General features: G+C 43.4%; 1 protein-coding gene across 7 annotated transcripts in view; it reads right to left on the bottom strand.

Annotated features, from left to right (window-relative positions):
- hsf1 (heat shock transcription factor 1) overlaps window positions 1-16,242 on the bottom strand; it is a 171,630-nt gene that overhangs the window by 45,048 nt on the left and 110,340 nt on the right. For 5 of the 7 annotated variants that reach the window (XM_072254274.1, XM_072254279.1, XM_072254280.1 and 2 more), the window contains exons 8-9: window positions 15,223-15,356; window positions 6,368-6,568 (exon numbers count right to left, since the gene is read on the bottom strand). In XM_072254274.1, the coding sequence (XP_072110375.1) occupies window positions 6,368-6,568; window positions 15,223-15,356 (335 nt within the window). The remainder of the gene's footprint in view (window positions 1-6,367; window positions 6,569-15,222; window positions 15,357-16,242) is intronic. The other 2 variants (XM_072254275.1, XM_072254277.1) reach the window with 2 other exon arrangements.

The following is a 16,242-nucleotide window of genomic DNA, read 5'->3' as shown; positions in this document are numbered from 1 at the left end:
AACCTTCCTGAACACACCTAACAAACTTCATCCCATCTAAACCCCTTGCTCTAGGGAGATGCCAATCGATATTTGGAAAATTAAAATCTCTCACCATGACAACCCTATTATTATTACACCTTTCCAGAATCTGCCCCCCTATCTGCTCCTCGATGTCCTTGTTACTATTGGGTGGTCTATAAAAAATACCCAGTGGAGTTATTGACCCCTTCCTGTTCCTAACTTCCACCCACAGAGACTCCGTACACAACCCTTCCATGACTTCCTCCTTTTCTGCAGCCGTGACACTATCTCTGATCAACAGTGCTACGCCCCACCGCTTTTGCCTCTCTTCCTGTCCTTTCTGAAACATCTGAAGCCTCTGTATCAAAAAGGCAGGCAGGAAGGTACAGGTGGTGGTGTGGCTCTGTTGGTAAGAGATGGAATAACATTTTTAGAAAGAGGTGACATAGGGTCAGAGAATGTTGAATCTTTGTGGGTGGTGTTAAGAAATTGCAAGAGTTTAAAAAAAAAATTATGGGAATCATTTATAGGTCTCCAAATAGAAGCCAAGATGTGGGGTTGAGACTGCAAAGAGAGCCGGAAAAGGCATGTATGTCAGATCGCAAGAGAAGGAATTTGTTGAATGCCGACAAGATGTCTTTTTAGAGCAGCTTGTGCTTGAGCCTGCTCAGTTAAAAGCTAACTTAGATTGGGTGTTGTGTAATCACCCATGTTTTATTAGTGAGCTTAACGTAAAGGAACCATTAGGAGGCAGTAATCATAATTAATATGATTGAATTCATACTGCAGTTTGAGAGGGAGAAGCATAACTCACATGTAGCACAATGGAATAAAGAATTACAGAGACAAGAGAGAGGAGCTTGCCCAGGTGATTTGGAGGATACTGGCAGAGATGACAGCACAGCAGCGGTGGCTGGAGTTCTGAGAATAGTTCACAAGGCACAGGACAGATATCTCCTACAGAGGAAGAAGTTCTCTAATGGCAGGGGTAAGCAACTGTGGCTGACGAAGGAAGTTAAGGACTGCATAAAAGCCAAGGAAAGGGCATATAAAGTAGCAAAAGTGAGTGGGAAGTTGGATGATTGAGAAACTTTTAAAATCCAACAAAAGGCAACTAAAAAGCTATGAGAAGGGAAAAGGTGAGATACGAGGGCAGACTAGCCAATAATATAAAGCAGGATACCAAACGTATTTTTTTTCAGTTATATAAAGAGTAAAAGGGAGGTGAGAGCTGATATTGGACCACTGGAAAATGATGTTGGTGAGGTAGTAATGGGGGACAAAGAATTGGCAGACGAACTTTTGCATCTGTCTTCACTGTGGAAGAAACTAGCAGTGTGCCAGAGATCCATGAGTGTCAGGGAGCAGGAGTGAGCGCCATTGCTATTACAAAGGAAAAAGTGACAGGTCACCTGGACCAGATGGACTACATCCCAGAGTCTGGAGGGAAGTTGGTTAACAGATAATCGATGCATTGGTCATGATCTTTCAAGAATCACTTAATTCTGGCATTGTCCCGAGGACTGGAAGTTTGCAAATGTCACTCCACTCTTTAAGAATGAAAGAAAGCAAAAGAGAGGAAACTATAGGCTTATTAGCCTAACCTCAGTGGTTGAGAAAGTGTTGGGAGTCTATTATTAAGGATGAGGTTTCAAGGTACTTGGAGACTAATGATAAAATAAGTCAAAGTCTGCATGGTTTCTGTAAAGGAAAATCTTGTTTGTCAAATTTTTTAAGAGTTCTTCGAGAAAGTAAAAAGCAGAGTAGACAAAAGAGAGGCAGTGGAGGTCATTTACTTGGATTTTCAGAAGGCTGCTTAACAAGATAAAATACTACGGCTTTACAGGGAAAGATACTGGCATGGATTGCGGAATGGCTGACAGGCAGGTGGTGAGTGGGAATAAAAGGGGCCTTTTCTGGTTGGTTGCTGGTGACTAGTGATGATTCTCAGAGATCTGTATTGGAACCGCTACTTTTAACATTGTTTGTCAAAGATTTAGACAATGGAATCGGTGGCTTTGAGGCAAAGCTTGCAGATGATATGAAGAAAGGTGGAGGGATGGGTAGTCCTGAGGAAGCAATGCGATTGCAACAGGGTTTAGACAAATTAGAAGAATGGGCAAAAAGTGTTAGTTTGAATACAGTGCTGGGAAATGTATGATGATGCATTTTGGTAAAAAGAACTATTATCTAAATGGGGAGAAGGTTCAAACATCAGAGGTGCAGAGGGACTTAGGAATCCTTGTGCAAGACTCCCAGAAGGTTAATTTACAGGTCGAGTCTGTGGTAGAGAAGTCAAATGGAGTGTTGGCATTTATTTCAAGGGGAATACAAGGAGATAATGCTAAGCCTTTATAAGACACTAGTTAGGCTGTACTTAGAATACTGTCAGCCCCATATTTGATTGGACATGGCATCAAAGGTTATGGGGAGAAGGCTGGGAACTAGGGTTGAGGAGGAGAGAAAAAAAAAAATCAGCCAGGATTGAATCGCAAAGCAGACTCGATGGGCCAGCTAGCCTAATTCTGCTCCTGTCTTACTTTACTTTATTGTTGCCAAACAATTGATACCAGAGCGTACAATCATCACAGCAATATTTGATTCTGTGCTTCGCGTTCTCTGGAGTACAAATCGATAGTAAATATTAAAAATTTAAATCATAAATAGAAAATAGAAAAGGGAAAGTAAGGTAGCACAAAAAAAAACCAAGAGGTAGGTCCTTATGATCTTATATCTCTGAAAGGACATGTCGTCATTGGAGGGAGTACAGAGGAGGTTCACAAGGATGATTCTGGGAATGAAGTGGTTAACATATGATGAGCGTTTGGCTGCTTTGGCCCTGTACTTACTGGAATTTAGAAGACTGTGGGGGTGGGGGGGGGGAATCTCATTGAAACCTACTGAATGTTGAAAGGACTAGATAGGGTGGATGTGGAGAGGATGTTTCCTTTGATGGGGGTATCCAGAACTAGAGGGCACAGTCTCAAAATAAGGAGGAACTTTTTTAGCCAGAGTAGTAAATCTGTGGAATGCTCTGCCACAGACTTTGGTGAAGGCCAAGTCCGTACATATACTTAAGGCAGAAGTTGATTGTTTCCTGATCAGTCGGGGCATCAAAGGATATGGCGAGAAGGCAGGCGTATGGGGTTGAGTGGAATCCGCGATCAGTCATGATGGAATGGCCTAATTCTGCTCTTATATCTTATGGTCTTACATTTGTGGCATTCAAGTTAGGTGATCCAGAACTACACAAGAACTCCAGGTACAACATACAGAAGGCTATTTTTACTACAAAGAAATAATTCCTATTAAGGTTAGAGATGGAACTGGATGCACGTCAGCTCTGGCAGGGTTTGCAGGCAATTATTTCCTACGAGGTGAAACCCAATATCATGAAGGGATATGATGCTTCACTCCCAGGTGAGCTCAACACCTTTTATGCATGTTTTGAAAAGGAGAATAAAACCACACCTGTGCTAATCCCTGCAGCGTCTGGTGACCCTATGATCTCTTATCGTTGGCCAACCTTAGAACATCTTTCGGGAGGGTGAGTCAGGCCCTGATGGTATATTTGGTAGGGCAGTGAAAACCTGCGCCAAACAACCGGCAGGAGTGTTCAAGGACATCTTCTACATCACTGCTGCAGTTGAAGGTTCCCATCTTCTTCAAAAGGGCAAAATAGCAGAGCAACTGGTCGCAACAGCTTCTACAGGGTCAACAAAAGGTGCTACCGTTATACTTGAACACACGTCTAATAGATCCTGCTATACTTTCAGAACTCAAAGGACCGCAGGTCTACACCATCACTGGTGGAGATAATGAAGGAGCTGCACAACATGCTGCTGCCCGAGTCGATGGAGGCTTACAGGCAAATAGTGAGTGGGCAACACGCAAGACTCTTTGGACATTGTTAATCTGGTACGCCGCAAGTTCCATTTGCTGACTTATTGGATGTGAGCAGGGATAGATGGAGGGGGCCGAGGACTAGGCCTGAAATCACAGTGTTGCCTGTTTCAATCGCCTGGAGTGAGGGGATGAAGCCGATGCACTTCACCGGGGGTGGCGGTGTGGCATGGTATCCCGAATGGAGTTGGAACTGCCCTACCAGGGATTCACTGGGCAGAAGACAAGCTCTGTTGTGGCCGACTGCAGTGTTGCATAGTGGGTGTCAGGGGCCAGTCGACAGATGATATCGGTGGGTTGGCGGGGGCCTGTTGACTTGTACGCATCAAGCCGCAGCGTCGTGGGTGGGACGTGGGCCTTCGGGCTCTTATTACGTGATTGTGATCTTGTGTGAGTTTACTGTGTCAACGTCTTTGCACCCTGACCCTGTAGTAACACTGTCTTGTTTGGCTGTATTCGTGAGTATTCATGTACGGTTAAATGATAATTAAACTCGAACTGAATTGAATCACACCCCCCAGAGCTGAAGAAGAGCAGGGCGAGCTGCCTCGAAGACTATCACCCTTTCTGTTCCGGGAATGGGATGTGGAATTAAAATGTGTGGCTACTGGCCCATTCCCATTCTGATATGTCTACCCATGGCCTCCTCTACTGTCAAGATGAAGCCACTCAGGTTGGAGGAACAACACTTTATATTCCATCTGGGTAGCCTCCAACCTGATGGCATGAACATTGACTTTACAAACTTCCACTAATGCCTCACCTCCCCATCGTACCCCATCCGTTATTTTTTATATACACACTTTCTTTTTCTCTCTCTCCTTTTCTCCCTCTGTCCCTCTCACTATACCCCTTGCCCATCCTCTGGGCTTCCCCCCCCCCCCTTTTTCTTTCTCCCTAGGCCTCCTGTCCCATGATCCTCTCATATCCCTTTTGCCTATCACCTGTCCAGCTCTTGGCTCCATCCCTCCCCCTCCTGTCTTCTCCTATCATTTCAGATCTCCCCCTCCCCCTCACACTTTCAAATCTCTTACTAGCCCTTCTTTCAGTTAGCCCTGACGAAGGGTCTCGGCCCAAAACGTCGACTGTACCTCTTCCTAGAGATGCTGCCTGGCCTGCTGCATTCACCAGCAACTTTGATGTGTGTTACTCATTTCACAACCATACTTTATTTACTAGTTGTGCACAAGGAGAACAGCCTGGCCTGTAAGCATGCTGTTCTGAAGATTCAACAGAGAAACACCATAGAGAACTAACTAGCAGTTACTGATGTTATCCTTTTGGTAAGCTGTACATTCAAATTCCTTACTTGCAAGATCAACCATCATTTACAATACAGGTGTTAAGTCAAAAGACACTACGAGCTGACAACTGATGATACTTTAAAGTTACAAACAAGAAGTGCTGGAAATCCATGCAACACATGCTGGAGGAACTCAGCAAGCCAGGCAGGATCTATGGAAAAAAGTACAGCCGATGTTTCAGGCCCAGACCCTTTGGCAGGACTGGAAAAAAAAAGTTGAGGCGTAGATTTAAAAGGTGGGGAAGGGCAGAGAGAAACACAAGGTGATAGGTGAAACTGGGAGGGGGAGGGATGAAGTAAATAGCTGGGAAATTGATGGATGGATCCAAGTTCAGCCTGGTCCAAAGGCCATTTATGTACTTTTCCAGTAAGACTGCAGGAATATTAAAGCTGGTTTATTTTTCACCCCATCTTCAAACACACAGAGTTAAATATAAACTCAATGGCCATTTTTTTAGGTACAGGAGGTACCTAATGAGATGACCAGTGAGTGTATGTCCATGGTGTTTTGCTGCTGTAGATCATCCACTTCAAGGTTCAACGTGTTGTGCATTCAGGAATGTCCTTCTGCACACTACTGTTGTAACATGTGGTTATTGGAGTTACGGTTGCCTTCCTGTCAGATTGAACCAGTCTGGTCATTCTGCTCTGACCTCGCTCATTAGCAAGCCATTTTCACCCACAAAACTCCCACTCACTAGATGTGCTTTGTTTCTTGCGCCATTCTTGGTAAACTCGATAGACTGTTGTGTGTGAAAATCCAAGGAGATAAGCAGTTTGAGATATTCAAACCACTCCTTCAGGCACCAACTATCATTCCACGGTCAAAGTCACTTAGATCACATTTCTTCCCCTTTCCAATGTTTGGTTTGTGCAACAACTGACCATGTCTGCATGCTTTTATACATCGAGTTGCTGCCACATGATTAGCTGATTAGATATTTGCATTAACAAGGTGCACAGATGTACCTAATAAACTGACCACTGAATATATAGATGTGTTCCTACCATGATCCTTAGCCAACAGTGTGCAGATCATTCATTAGCCTCTCTTGTAAATGGCAGCTAATCGCCATATACAGTCACTCAAGGAGAGGAATATTGAAGTTACTGAATTGTGAAGGCAAGGGAATTTTATTTAATATAGTTTGTCCTTACTTGTCAAGACAGGCCACACTGAGACATTGGTCCTCAGGCTGTGGTTGTGCAGTGCTGGCATCGTTATCCTCGAGGATGGAATCGATGAAGGTTGACGGAGAGAGCGGCTCTTCAGTGCTGGTGCCTACAGTGACCACCTCAATATCCGGATGAGCCGTTGGACTTGGGGGCTCTTCTTTAATATGGAGCAGAGGACTACTTCTGGAAGAGACGAGTTCAAATTCATTCTCATTTCAACTGTTTACTGCCAGATCAGCATTCCTGTGCACCACAATACATATAACTCATACACAACACAAAGTAATACCACCACAAATAAATTAACAAATAAGAAGCTACATTTATGTCACAAGTTAAAATGTAAACACTGTAACACTACTGGCACTTCACGTGTGTTGAAACCTGCATGGTGGCAGGGAGTTCAGTAGTGTTGTGCCCTGGGGAAAAGGCTTTTTTCCTCCATCAGTTCTTGTCCCAGTGCTATGGTACCTCCTGTCTGATGGTAAGGGGTCAAAGACATTGTTGGACAACTGGTAGGGATCATTGACAATGCTAAGAGCCCTGAGAATGCAATGCACCTGGTAAATATATCTGATGGGTTGAAGAAAACTGCAGCGATCCTCTGAGCAGTCCTCACTATCTTTTGTTAGGACGTGCCTTGGTGTTCCCATGCCAGATGGTGATGCAGCTGGTCAGGACACTCTTGATAGTGCTCCTGTAAAAACTGGTTAGAAAGAGGCAGGGGCAGGGTAAGGGGTGAACCTCCCTCACCCCAAACTCCTCAAGAAGTGCTTTCTTGACTAAAGAGGTGATGTTGAGGGACCAGGTGAGATCATCTGTTTTTGTACTCACAGAAACTGGTGCTCCAAAGTCTCTCCACCGAGGAGCCGTTTATGTGCAGTGAGGAGTGTTCAGCCTGCACCTTCCTGAAGTCCACAATCATCTCTTTAGTCTTGTTTGGGTTGAGTCTCAAATTGTTGTGCTCACATCATTCTCTAAGCGGCTCTACTTCCTCTCTGTATGCCATCTCATTGTGTTTGTTGATGAGGCTGTTACAAGAATTATCCCTTGTAATAATAATGTGAGGCACAGCGAGCTCTGTACTTACCTTTATTGTCTAAACTAACAAGTACGTGAATTTATAAACTAAATACCTTGTCTGCACACCAACTAAGTTTTCCTGATCTCCCATGAACAGTCAGAGAACAGAAAAGACATTACCAGTAAAAAAAGAGTTTCTGTTGCTGGCTGCATGTTCCTTGTAGTCCTGTTTCGAATCTCCACGTGTCTGGGGCACCTCACATTCGCAATAGTTGGTCTCCTGCAGAGTTACCGCCGTTGGGTATTTGGAGCTCCTGATTCTTATAGTGTTTCTCATCAGTCGATCTGGTGGATCTCTATCCCATTGGCTCAAGGTCACCTGACCTACCTGGGTCACCCTCTTACTGGTCCTAGTCCAGGATGACAACATTGTTTCATGGTCCCCCCCCCGCCACAACCTTGTGCATTTGTGTCTTACAACTCTGACTGGTGCAGATCAGTTAAACTCGGTGACCTGGACAGAATCTAACAAAATCACAGATAGCTTCTTTAGTAGGTCTGGCACTTCACATAATAAATACCCACTCCTCTGAGACTAGTCTCAGGTTTAGCAGGTCATTACCTGAAGGTCCATGTGTCCACATTCAATTGCTCTGATTATATTATCCCGGAGCAAAAATCTGTTCGGCATCCACAAAATGGGTGGAAAACAAAGACAACTGGTTTGTCAACTTCCCCTGTCCTTGATTCATTCGATCCATCAACTTCTTCATACCGTGATTCACCCGGATCCACTGATTTGCAGACTGTAGTTCCTTCTGACCAACACAGCTGACTACTTTTGTATCTTGAGCAGACCTGATGATTTGGTTGGAACTGGATCTAGCAGTACAGTCAAGTGTCAGCAGCATGAACAGGAGATTAAGAAAACAACCTTTAATACACAGACAAGAGAAGACTGGCAAAAACAGAGAGGAGAGAAGGATACCTTCCATGTAATGAAGGTAAATTACAGTTGCAGGTTTGACCACCGTTTTATTTTTTGGCACATTTGGCTCTATAAGTGCCAGGACAGGTTAAGAAGATTGCATAAGAAAAAAAGATCTTCAGCTTTATAAACTTCCGGTAAGATGACAGCATGTTTGATTGCATCAGCTTTTATGGGGTCAATCATAGGTGTTGTCCTTTTGAACATTTTATTTTAAACAATCGCAAGGCCCTGTTGGACATCAAGAGCTTCCAAGTATCCTATCAGCGAGCTGATCATTGGCGAAGAAGCTGAAGAAGTTGGGCTTGGTGCAGATTGTGCTGCTGCTTATGACACAGAAGTGTCGGTGTGCAAAGGCGCTGTGCCCTCTAACAGTAAGCGATCATCTTAGTTGCTTATCTTGTGTTTGCAAGAGCCTGTTGGACATCGTTAGTACAGATTGCTGCAGGTCCGATTTACCGATTTGTTAGTGAATGGCAGAGGTGGACAGTGGGGAGCCGCGTGGCTTCAATCATAGCAAGGACTAGGCCTTAAGCTGCGGGGTGGCCCGTGCACAACCGCCAGGAGAGCGGTGTCTGAGTTTGTGCGTTCCACTGGAGGCAGTGTGGCTTGGCATCCAAGTTGGAGTCAATGCTGCCACCCTCCCCCCGCCCTCCGAAGGCATCAGGAGAAGATGAGCCATATTGTGTTCAGCTGCAGATTTCTGTAACGTTCATGGACTATAATACATTTAGTATGACTCTATATTTTACTGATATCTTACATGCTTGCTAACTTATATGTGCTATATGTGCTTTGTACAGCGTATGACTGTTGGTACCATGTTACTGTGTTTTGTATCCTGGCCCCGGAGGGTTTATTGCGTTTTGTGCGGGGGCAGGGGGTGAGGTTATGATCCTATTGCCTTTTTTTGTGTGGGGGTGACCTGTTTGCCGTTTCTCTTTGAACTTACTTCTATGGTTTTCTTTGATTCGTGACTAACTGGAGAAGAGGAATCTCAGAATTGTATACGGCACATGTCAATAATAAATCAACTTTTGAACGCTGTTTCGTGTGGTTGTATTCATGGGTATTCTTGTATCGTTGAATGACAATTAAACTTGAACCATGAACTATACACAAAGGAAAAGGTGCAGAGGACAAGTACATGTTGGATCTGTTGTTTTCTTTGCAAATTAACAATTAATTATCTGCTTGTGTTTTAAGTAATTCTTTTGCATGTAACAGTTCAATATGCTTCCTCGTAGTCACAATATAACATGTATATGCAGTTGTTCAATGTGTCTCCTCGGGCTTATATTGGCATGATTCAGGAAGCCTCTCTTGGTGCTGCATTTATTTGATAAGGGCTTTTTAATTGGTTAACCTATCTACAAATTTGAATGGATTTTTTCTTATCTATAAAAATAGCTGCCTGCAAGGCAGCATCATCTTAATTCTTTTTTCAGTCCTTTCACTCAGTAGACCTCCATTTCAATTTTCCTTTGTTCCATCAACGCTTAATAAAACAGTCGTGAAGCAACAAGTTCTGTGTTTCTTTGCTGGCTTCTGAAAGAACCCTGGATTAAAATATCGGAATCTACTGTACATTACAAATAGAAGATCTTCTTTCTTCTCAGAGCAGAATTAGTTAAGGGGGTCAATCAAAGCTTTACTTTCATGAATCGAAAAGATCATAGACTAAGGATTTTGAATAAGTATAAGGGAAGCAAGGATATAAAGCTTTTATAAGGCTCTGGATCAATTGTGAGCAATTTTGTGCCCCTTATCTAAGAAAGCAAGTGCTGGCGTTGGGCCCAGAGGAGGTTCACAAGAATGATCCCAGGATTGAAAAGGTTAATGTATGAGGAGAGGTTGATGGCTCTGGACCTATAACGCAACTTGCCAAAGACGGCTGTGGAGGGCAAATCATTGAGTATATATAAAGCAGAGGTTGACAGGTTCTTGATTAGAAAGGGCATCAAAGGTTAAAGGAAAGAAAGGAGCAGAATGGGGTTAAGGGGGATAGCATATCATTGTGATTGAATGGTGGAGAAGACTCAATGGGCCGGAAAGCCTAATTCTGCTCCTCTGTCTTATGGTCATGGGAAGCCAAAGACCATAAGATATATAGGAGCAGAAGTAGGCCATTCAGCCCACTGACTCTGCTCCGCCATTCAATCATGGGCTGATCCAATTCTTCAGTCATTCCCACTCCCCTGCTTTCACCCCATACCCTTTGATGCCCTGGCTAATCAAGAAACTATTTATCTCTGCCTTAAATGCACCCAATGCCTTGGCCTCCACAGCTGCTCGTGGCAACAAATTCACAGATTTTCCACCCTCTGACTAAAGTAATTACTCCACATCTGTTCTAAATGGACGTCCTTCAATCCTACAGTCCCAGGATCCCTTACCATGGAGAATAGCTTTGCCATATCTAATCTGTTTAGGCCTTTTAACATTCGGAATGTTTCTATGAGATCCCCCCTTATTCTCAGCTCCAGGGAATATAGCTCAAGAGCTGTCAGATGTTCCTCATACCGTAAACCCTTTCATTCCCAGAATCATTCTTGTGAATCTTCTCTGAACCCTCTCCAGTGTCAGTAGATCCTTTCCAAAATAAGGAGCCCAAAACTGCACACAATACTCCAAGTGTGGTCTCACGAGTGCCTTATACAGCCTCAACATCACATCCCGGCTCTTATATTCTATACCTCTAGAAACGAATGCCAACATTGCATTCGCCTTCTTCACAACTGTCTCAACCTGCATGTTAGCCTTTAGGGTACCTTGCACAAGGACTCCCAAGTCTCTTTGCATCTCTGCATTTTGAATTCTCTCCCCATCTAAATAATAGTCTGTTTATTTCTTCTACCAAAGTACATGACCATACACTTTCCAACATTGTATTTCATTTGACTTCTTTGCCTATTCCCCTGAACTATCTAAATCTCTCTGCAGGCTCTCTGTTTCCTCAACAGTACCTGCTCCTCCACCTCTGTTTTCTACCGATTAGCCAATGCTCCACCCATGCTAGTAACTCCCCTGTAATTCCATGGGCTCTTATCTTGCTAAGCAGCCTCATGTGCAGCACCTTGTCAAAGGCCTTCTGAAAATCCAAGTACACTACACCTACTGCATCTCCTTTGTCTACCCTGCTTGTAATTTCCTCAAAAAATTGCAGTAGGTTAATCAGGCAGAATTTCCCTTTCAGGAAAGCATGCTGGCTTTGACCCATCCTAACATGTGCCTCCAGGTACTCCATAATCTCATCCCTAACAATCGATCCCATCAACTTCCCAACCACTGATGTCAGGCTAACAGGTTTATAGTTTCCTTTCCTTCTTCCTCCCACTCTTTTTAAATAGCAGATTAACATTTGCAATTTTCCAGTCATCCAGTACAATGTCAGAATCTATCGATTCTTGAAGGATCATTGTCAATGCCTCCGCAATCTCTCCAGCTACTTCCTTCAGAATCCAAGGGTGCATTCCATCAGGTCCAGGAGATTTATCCACCCTCAGACCATTAAGCTTTCTCAACACATTCTCATTTGTAATTTTTGATATTAGTCGCCAGCTTCCTTTCATAATTCATCTTTTCTTTCCTAATGACCTTTTTAGTTTCCTTCTGCAAGTTTTTAAAAGCTTCCCAATCCTCTATCCTCCCACTAGCTTTGGCTTCCTTGTATGCCCTCTCCTTTGCTTTTACTTTGGCTTTGACTTCACTCGTCAGCCACGGAAAATTTCTTTTTATTTGGAATATAATCTGCCTTGCACTTCCCTTATTTTTCGAAGAAACTCCAGCCATTGCTGCTCTGCTGTCCTTCCTAGTGTCCCTTTTCAGTCAACTTTGCCAGTTCCCCTCTGATGCCATTGTAATTTCCTTTATTCCACTGAAATACTGACACATTGAAATTTAGTTTCTCCTTCTCAAATTTCAAAATGTATTCGATCATATTGTGATCACTGTTCCCTAAGGGTTCCTTAACCTTAAGCTCTCTTATCACCTCTGGATCATTGGACAACACCCAGTCCAGCACAACCGAGCCCCTAGCGGGCTCAACAAGCTGTTCTAAAAAGGTCATCCCTCAGGCATTCTACAGATTCTCTCTCTTGAGGTACAGTACTGACCTGGTCTTCCCAATCCACTTTCAGGTTAAACTCTCCAATGATTATCATGACATTGCCCTTCTGATACACCTTTTCTATCTCCTGCTGTAATTTGTAATGTACATCCTGGCTACTGCTTGGAGGCCAGTATACAACTGCCATTAGGGTCCTTTTACCCTTGCAATTTCTTAACTCAACCCATAAAGACTCTACACCTTCCGATCCTACGTTATCCTTTTTTAATGAGTTAATATTATTTCTTATACACAGGGCCACACCACCCCCTCTGCCTACTATCCTATCTTTCCGATACACCATATATCCTTGGATATTCAACTCCCAAAGGGAGCCAAGTTTCAGAGATGGCCAAAAATGTCATACTTGCCAATCTGTAGCTGAATTTCAAGATCGTCTATTTTATTTCTTATGTTGCCTGCGTTCAAATGTAACACTTTCAGTCCAGTATTTGTTGCTTTCTGTTTTAACTGCACCACGCCTCTATTGCCCCGTAACTCATCTCACTGGCTGTGATTATGCCTCATCTCCTGCCTGTCCTTTCTATCATCTCTGTTGCATGCTATCTTTGATTTATTGCCCTTCCCCTTCCTCAGCCTTATCACTCCAGTTCCCATCCCCTTGCCAAATTAGTTTAAACCCTAACAGCTCTATTAAACCTGCCTTCTAGGATATTGGACCCCTTTAGGTTCAGGTGTAACTCGTCCTTTTTGTACAGGTCATATCTCCCCCTCCCCCCCCCAGAAAAGGCCGCAATGATCCAGCAACCTGAAGCCCTGCTTCCTACACCAGTCTCTCAGCCAAGCATTAATATGCCTGATCATACACTTCTTGCGCTCGTTAGCACGTGGCACAGGCAGCAATCCTGAAATTACTACCCTGGTGGTCCTGCTTTTCAGCTTCCTACCCAACTCCCTGAACTCTCTCTTCAGGACCTCCTCCCTTTTTTCTACCTATGTCATTGGTACCAATGTGTAAAGGAGACAGAGATTTTTCTAAAAATAAAAGCAACAAACATGCCTGAATTGGTTTTGAAGAGGAACTGGACCAGGAGAAGAAATTGTTTGGAAAGAAAGTTCTTTTAAGGAGGTGGCACAGCCACGGTACTCTGAGTTTGCTGTACCATCATGCTTAAGTAGCAACACTTAAAATAAAGACAGAATTAACTTTGCATTGATTTGACATATCACCAAAAATTTGCACAGTGGAGAGTATCCTGACTGGATGCATCACAGCCTGGGATGGAAGCACAATGCCCAAGAATGGAAAAGCCTACAGAAAGTGGTGGATACAGACCAGTCCATCATAGCCAAAGCACTGAGCACATCTACTAGGCGCAGTGTCGCAGTAAAGCAGCATCCAACATCAAGGACCCCCATCATCCATGCTCTCTTCCCATTATTACCATCAGGCAGGAGGTACAGACCCACATTGCCATGTTCACGAACAGTTACTACCCTACAACCATCAGGCTCCTCAACCAGTGAGAATAACTTCACTCACATCAACAATATTCTGCAGAATACAATATTAATGGTAAGACTCTTGGCAGTGTGGAGGATCAGAGGGATCTTGGGGTCTGAATCCATAGGACACTCAAAGCAGCCACGTAGGTTGACTCTGTGGTTAAGAAGGCATACGGTGTATTGGCCTTCATCAATTGTGGAATTGAATTTAGGAGCCGAGAGGTAATGTTGCAGTTATATAGGACCCTGGTCAGACCCCACTTGGAATACTGTGCTCAGTTCTGGTCGCTTTACTACAGGAAGGATGTGGAAGCCATGGAAAGGATGCAGAGAAAATTTACGAGGATGTTGCCTGGATTGGGGAGCATGCCTTATGAGAATAGGTTGAATGAACTCGGCCTTTTCTCCTTGGAGCGATGGAGGTTGAGAGGTGACCTGATAGAGGTATACAAGGTGATGAGAGGCACTGATTGTGTGGATAGTCAGAGGCTTTTTCCCAGGGCTGAAATGGTTGCCACAGGAGGACACAAGTTTAAGGTGCTGGGGAGTAGGTACAGAGGAGATGTCAAGGGCAAGGTTTTTTACCCAGAGAGTGGTGACTGTGTGGAATGGGCTGCCGGCAATGGTGGTGGAGGTGGATACGATAGGGTCTTTTAAGAGTCTTTTGGATAGGTACATGGAGCTTAGAAAAATAGAGGGCTATAGGTAAGCCTAGTAATTTCTAAGGTAGGGAGATGTTTGGCACAACTTTGTGGGCTGAAGGGCCTGTATTGTGCTGTAGGTTTTCTATGTTTCTAACCTACAGAATCACTTTCAAGGTCTCTTTCCAATTTACATTCTCAGTATTATTTATTTTTTTCCCTTGCACAATGTCTTCTTTGGCTGTTTGTCAGTTGTTGTTGATGCATAGTTTTTCCATAAATTCTGTTGTATTTATTTGCCCGTAGATACCCACAAGAGCATCATTCTCAAGGTAACATATATATACTTTGATAATTAAATTACTTTGACTATAATTGTACAAATTGGCTATTTGTGAGAATTATGAACCATGCACTGAATATTTTTTATCATCTCTGATAACATGACATATTGCATCGCAGATGGTAGTTCTTCCCAGAAGTGGAGAAGACATCATAGTGAAAATCATTACTTTGACCATCAATCCAGCCAACGTGTGATATAAAGCCAATGTACAAAAGGCATTAGAGAAAGATTCAGCCTAACATCTGGTGGTGTTGACATACTCACCTTTCCACATTAAGAGATGGGGAGGGTGCAGGACTGCACTGTGCCAGGTCTGTAATGTCTGAAATAATTGGACCAGATGACAAAGTGCTGTCTGGTGCGTAACAGTTGTTTCCTGGGAAATTTGCACAAGTCTGCTGTAATCAAAAGCATAGACAAGGATAAAGAGGCTGTGGACAACGGCCCCAGTCAGAATATAACACTTAGATCATAAGGCCATAAGATATAGGAGCAGAATTCAGCCATTTGGCCCATCCAGTTTGCTCTGCCATGGCTGATCTAATTTTCCTCTCAGCTCCAATCTCCTGCCTTCTCCCCGTATCCCTTCATGCCCCAATCAGTCAAGAATCTATCAACCTCTGCCTTAAATATAAATAGTTTGTTTGTGTGACTCCCCACCAATTTTGGGTATTTTCCTGACTTATGAACAAAATTGACTGTTAAAATTGAACCTGTTTACAACACATTGAAAGACTGTGGTTACAATTACTGATACAAGCAGTAGATTTTACTTAATTAATCCCTAATTGTTATGGGCTGATTTGAACCCCTGACAGCTGATCAATATTCCAGGCTCACAATGTTGTCCACTGGTAGAGCCAGGATTTTCCTCTTTACAGCAAAGGAGAATGAGAGAAGACTTGATAGATGAGTACAAGATGATAAGTAGCAGGGCTAATATAGGGGGGCATAACCTTAAGATTTTGAGAGGAAAGTACAGGGGGTGGCAGGAATCTCAGGGATAAGTTTTTATTATTTTTTTAAAAACACAGTAAATGGAGAATGCGTGGAACATGCTGCCAGGGATGGTGGTAGAAGTAGCTATATTAGGGACATTTAAAAGACTTTTATATAGTTATGTGAATGATAGAAAAATGGAGGGCTATGTGGAAGGGAAGAGTTAGATTGATCTTGGAGTAGGTTAGAGTCTGGCACAACATCATTGGCTGAAGGGCCTGTACTGTTCTAAGTTCTAATAATCACTAACATACTTAGAGTCCAATTCTGTCACCAGATTGTATG

This window comes from Mobula birostris, chromosome 3, assembly GCF_030028105.1.
Source record: "Mobula birostris isolate sMobBir1 chromosome 3, sMobBir1.hap1, whole genome shotgun sequence".
Taxonomy (NCBI): domain Eukaryota; kingdom Metazoa; phylum Chordata; class Chondrichthyes; order Myliobatiformes; family Myliobatidae; genus Mobula; species Mobula birostris.
Note: the sequence above shows the minus strand (reverse complement) of the source record. Positions and strands in the feature narration are given on the sequence as shown.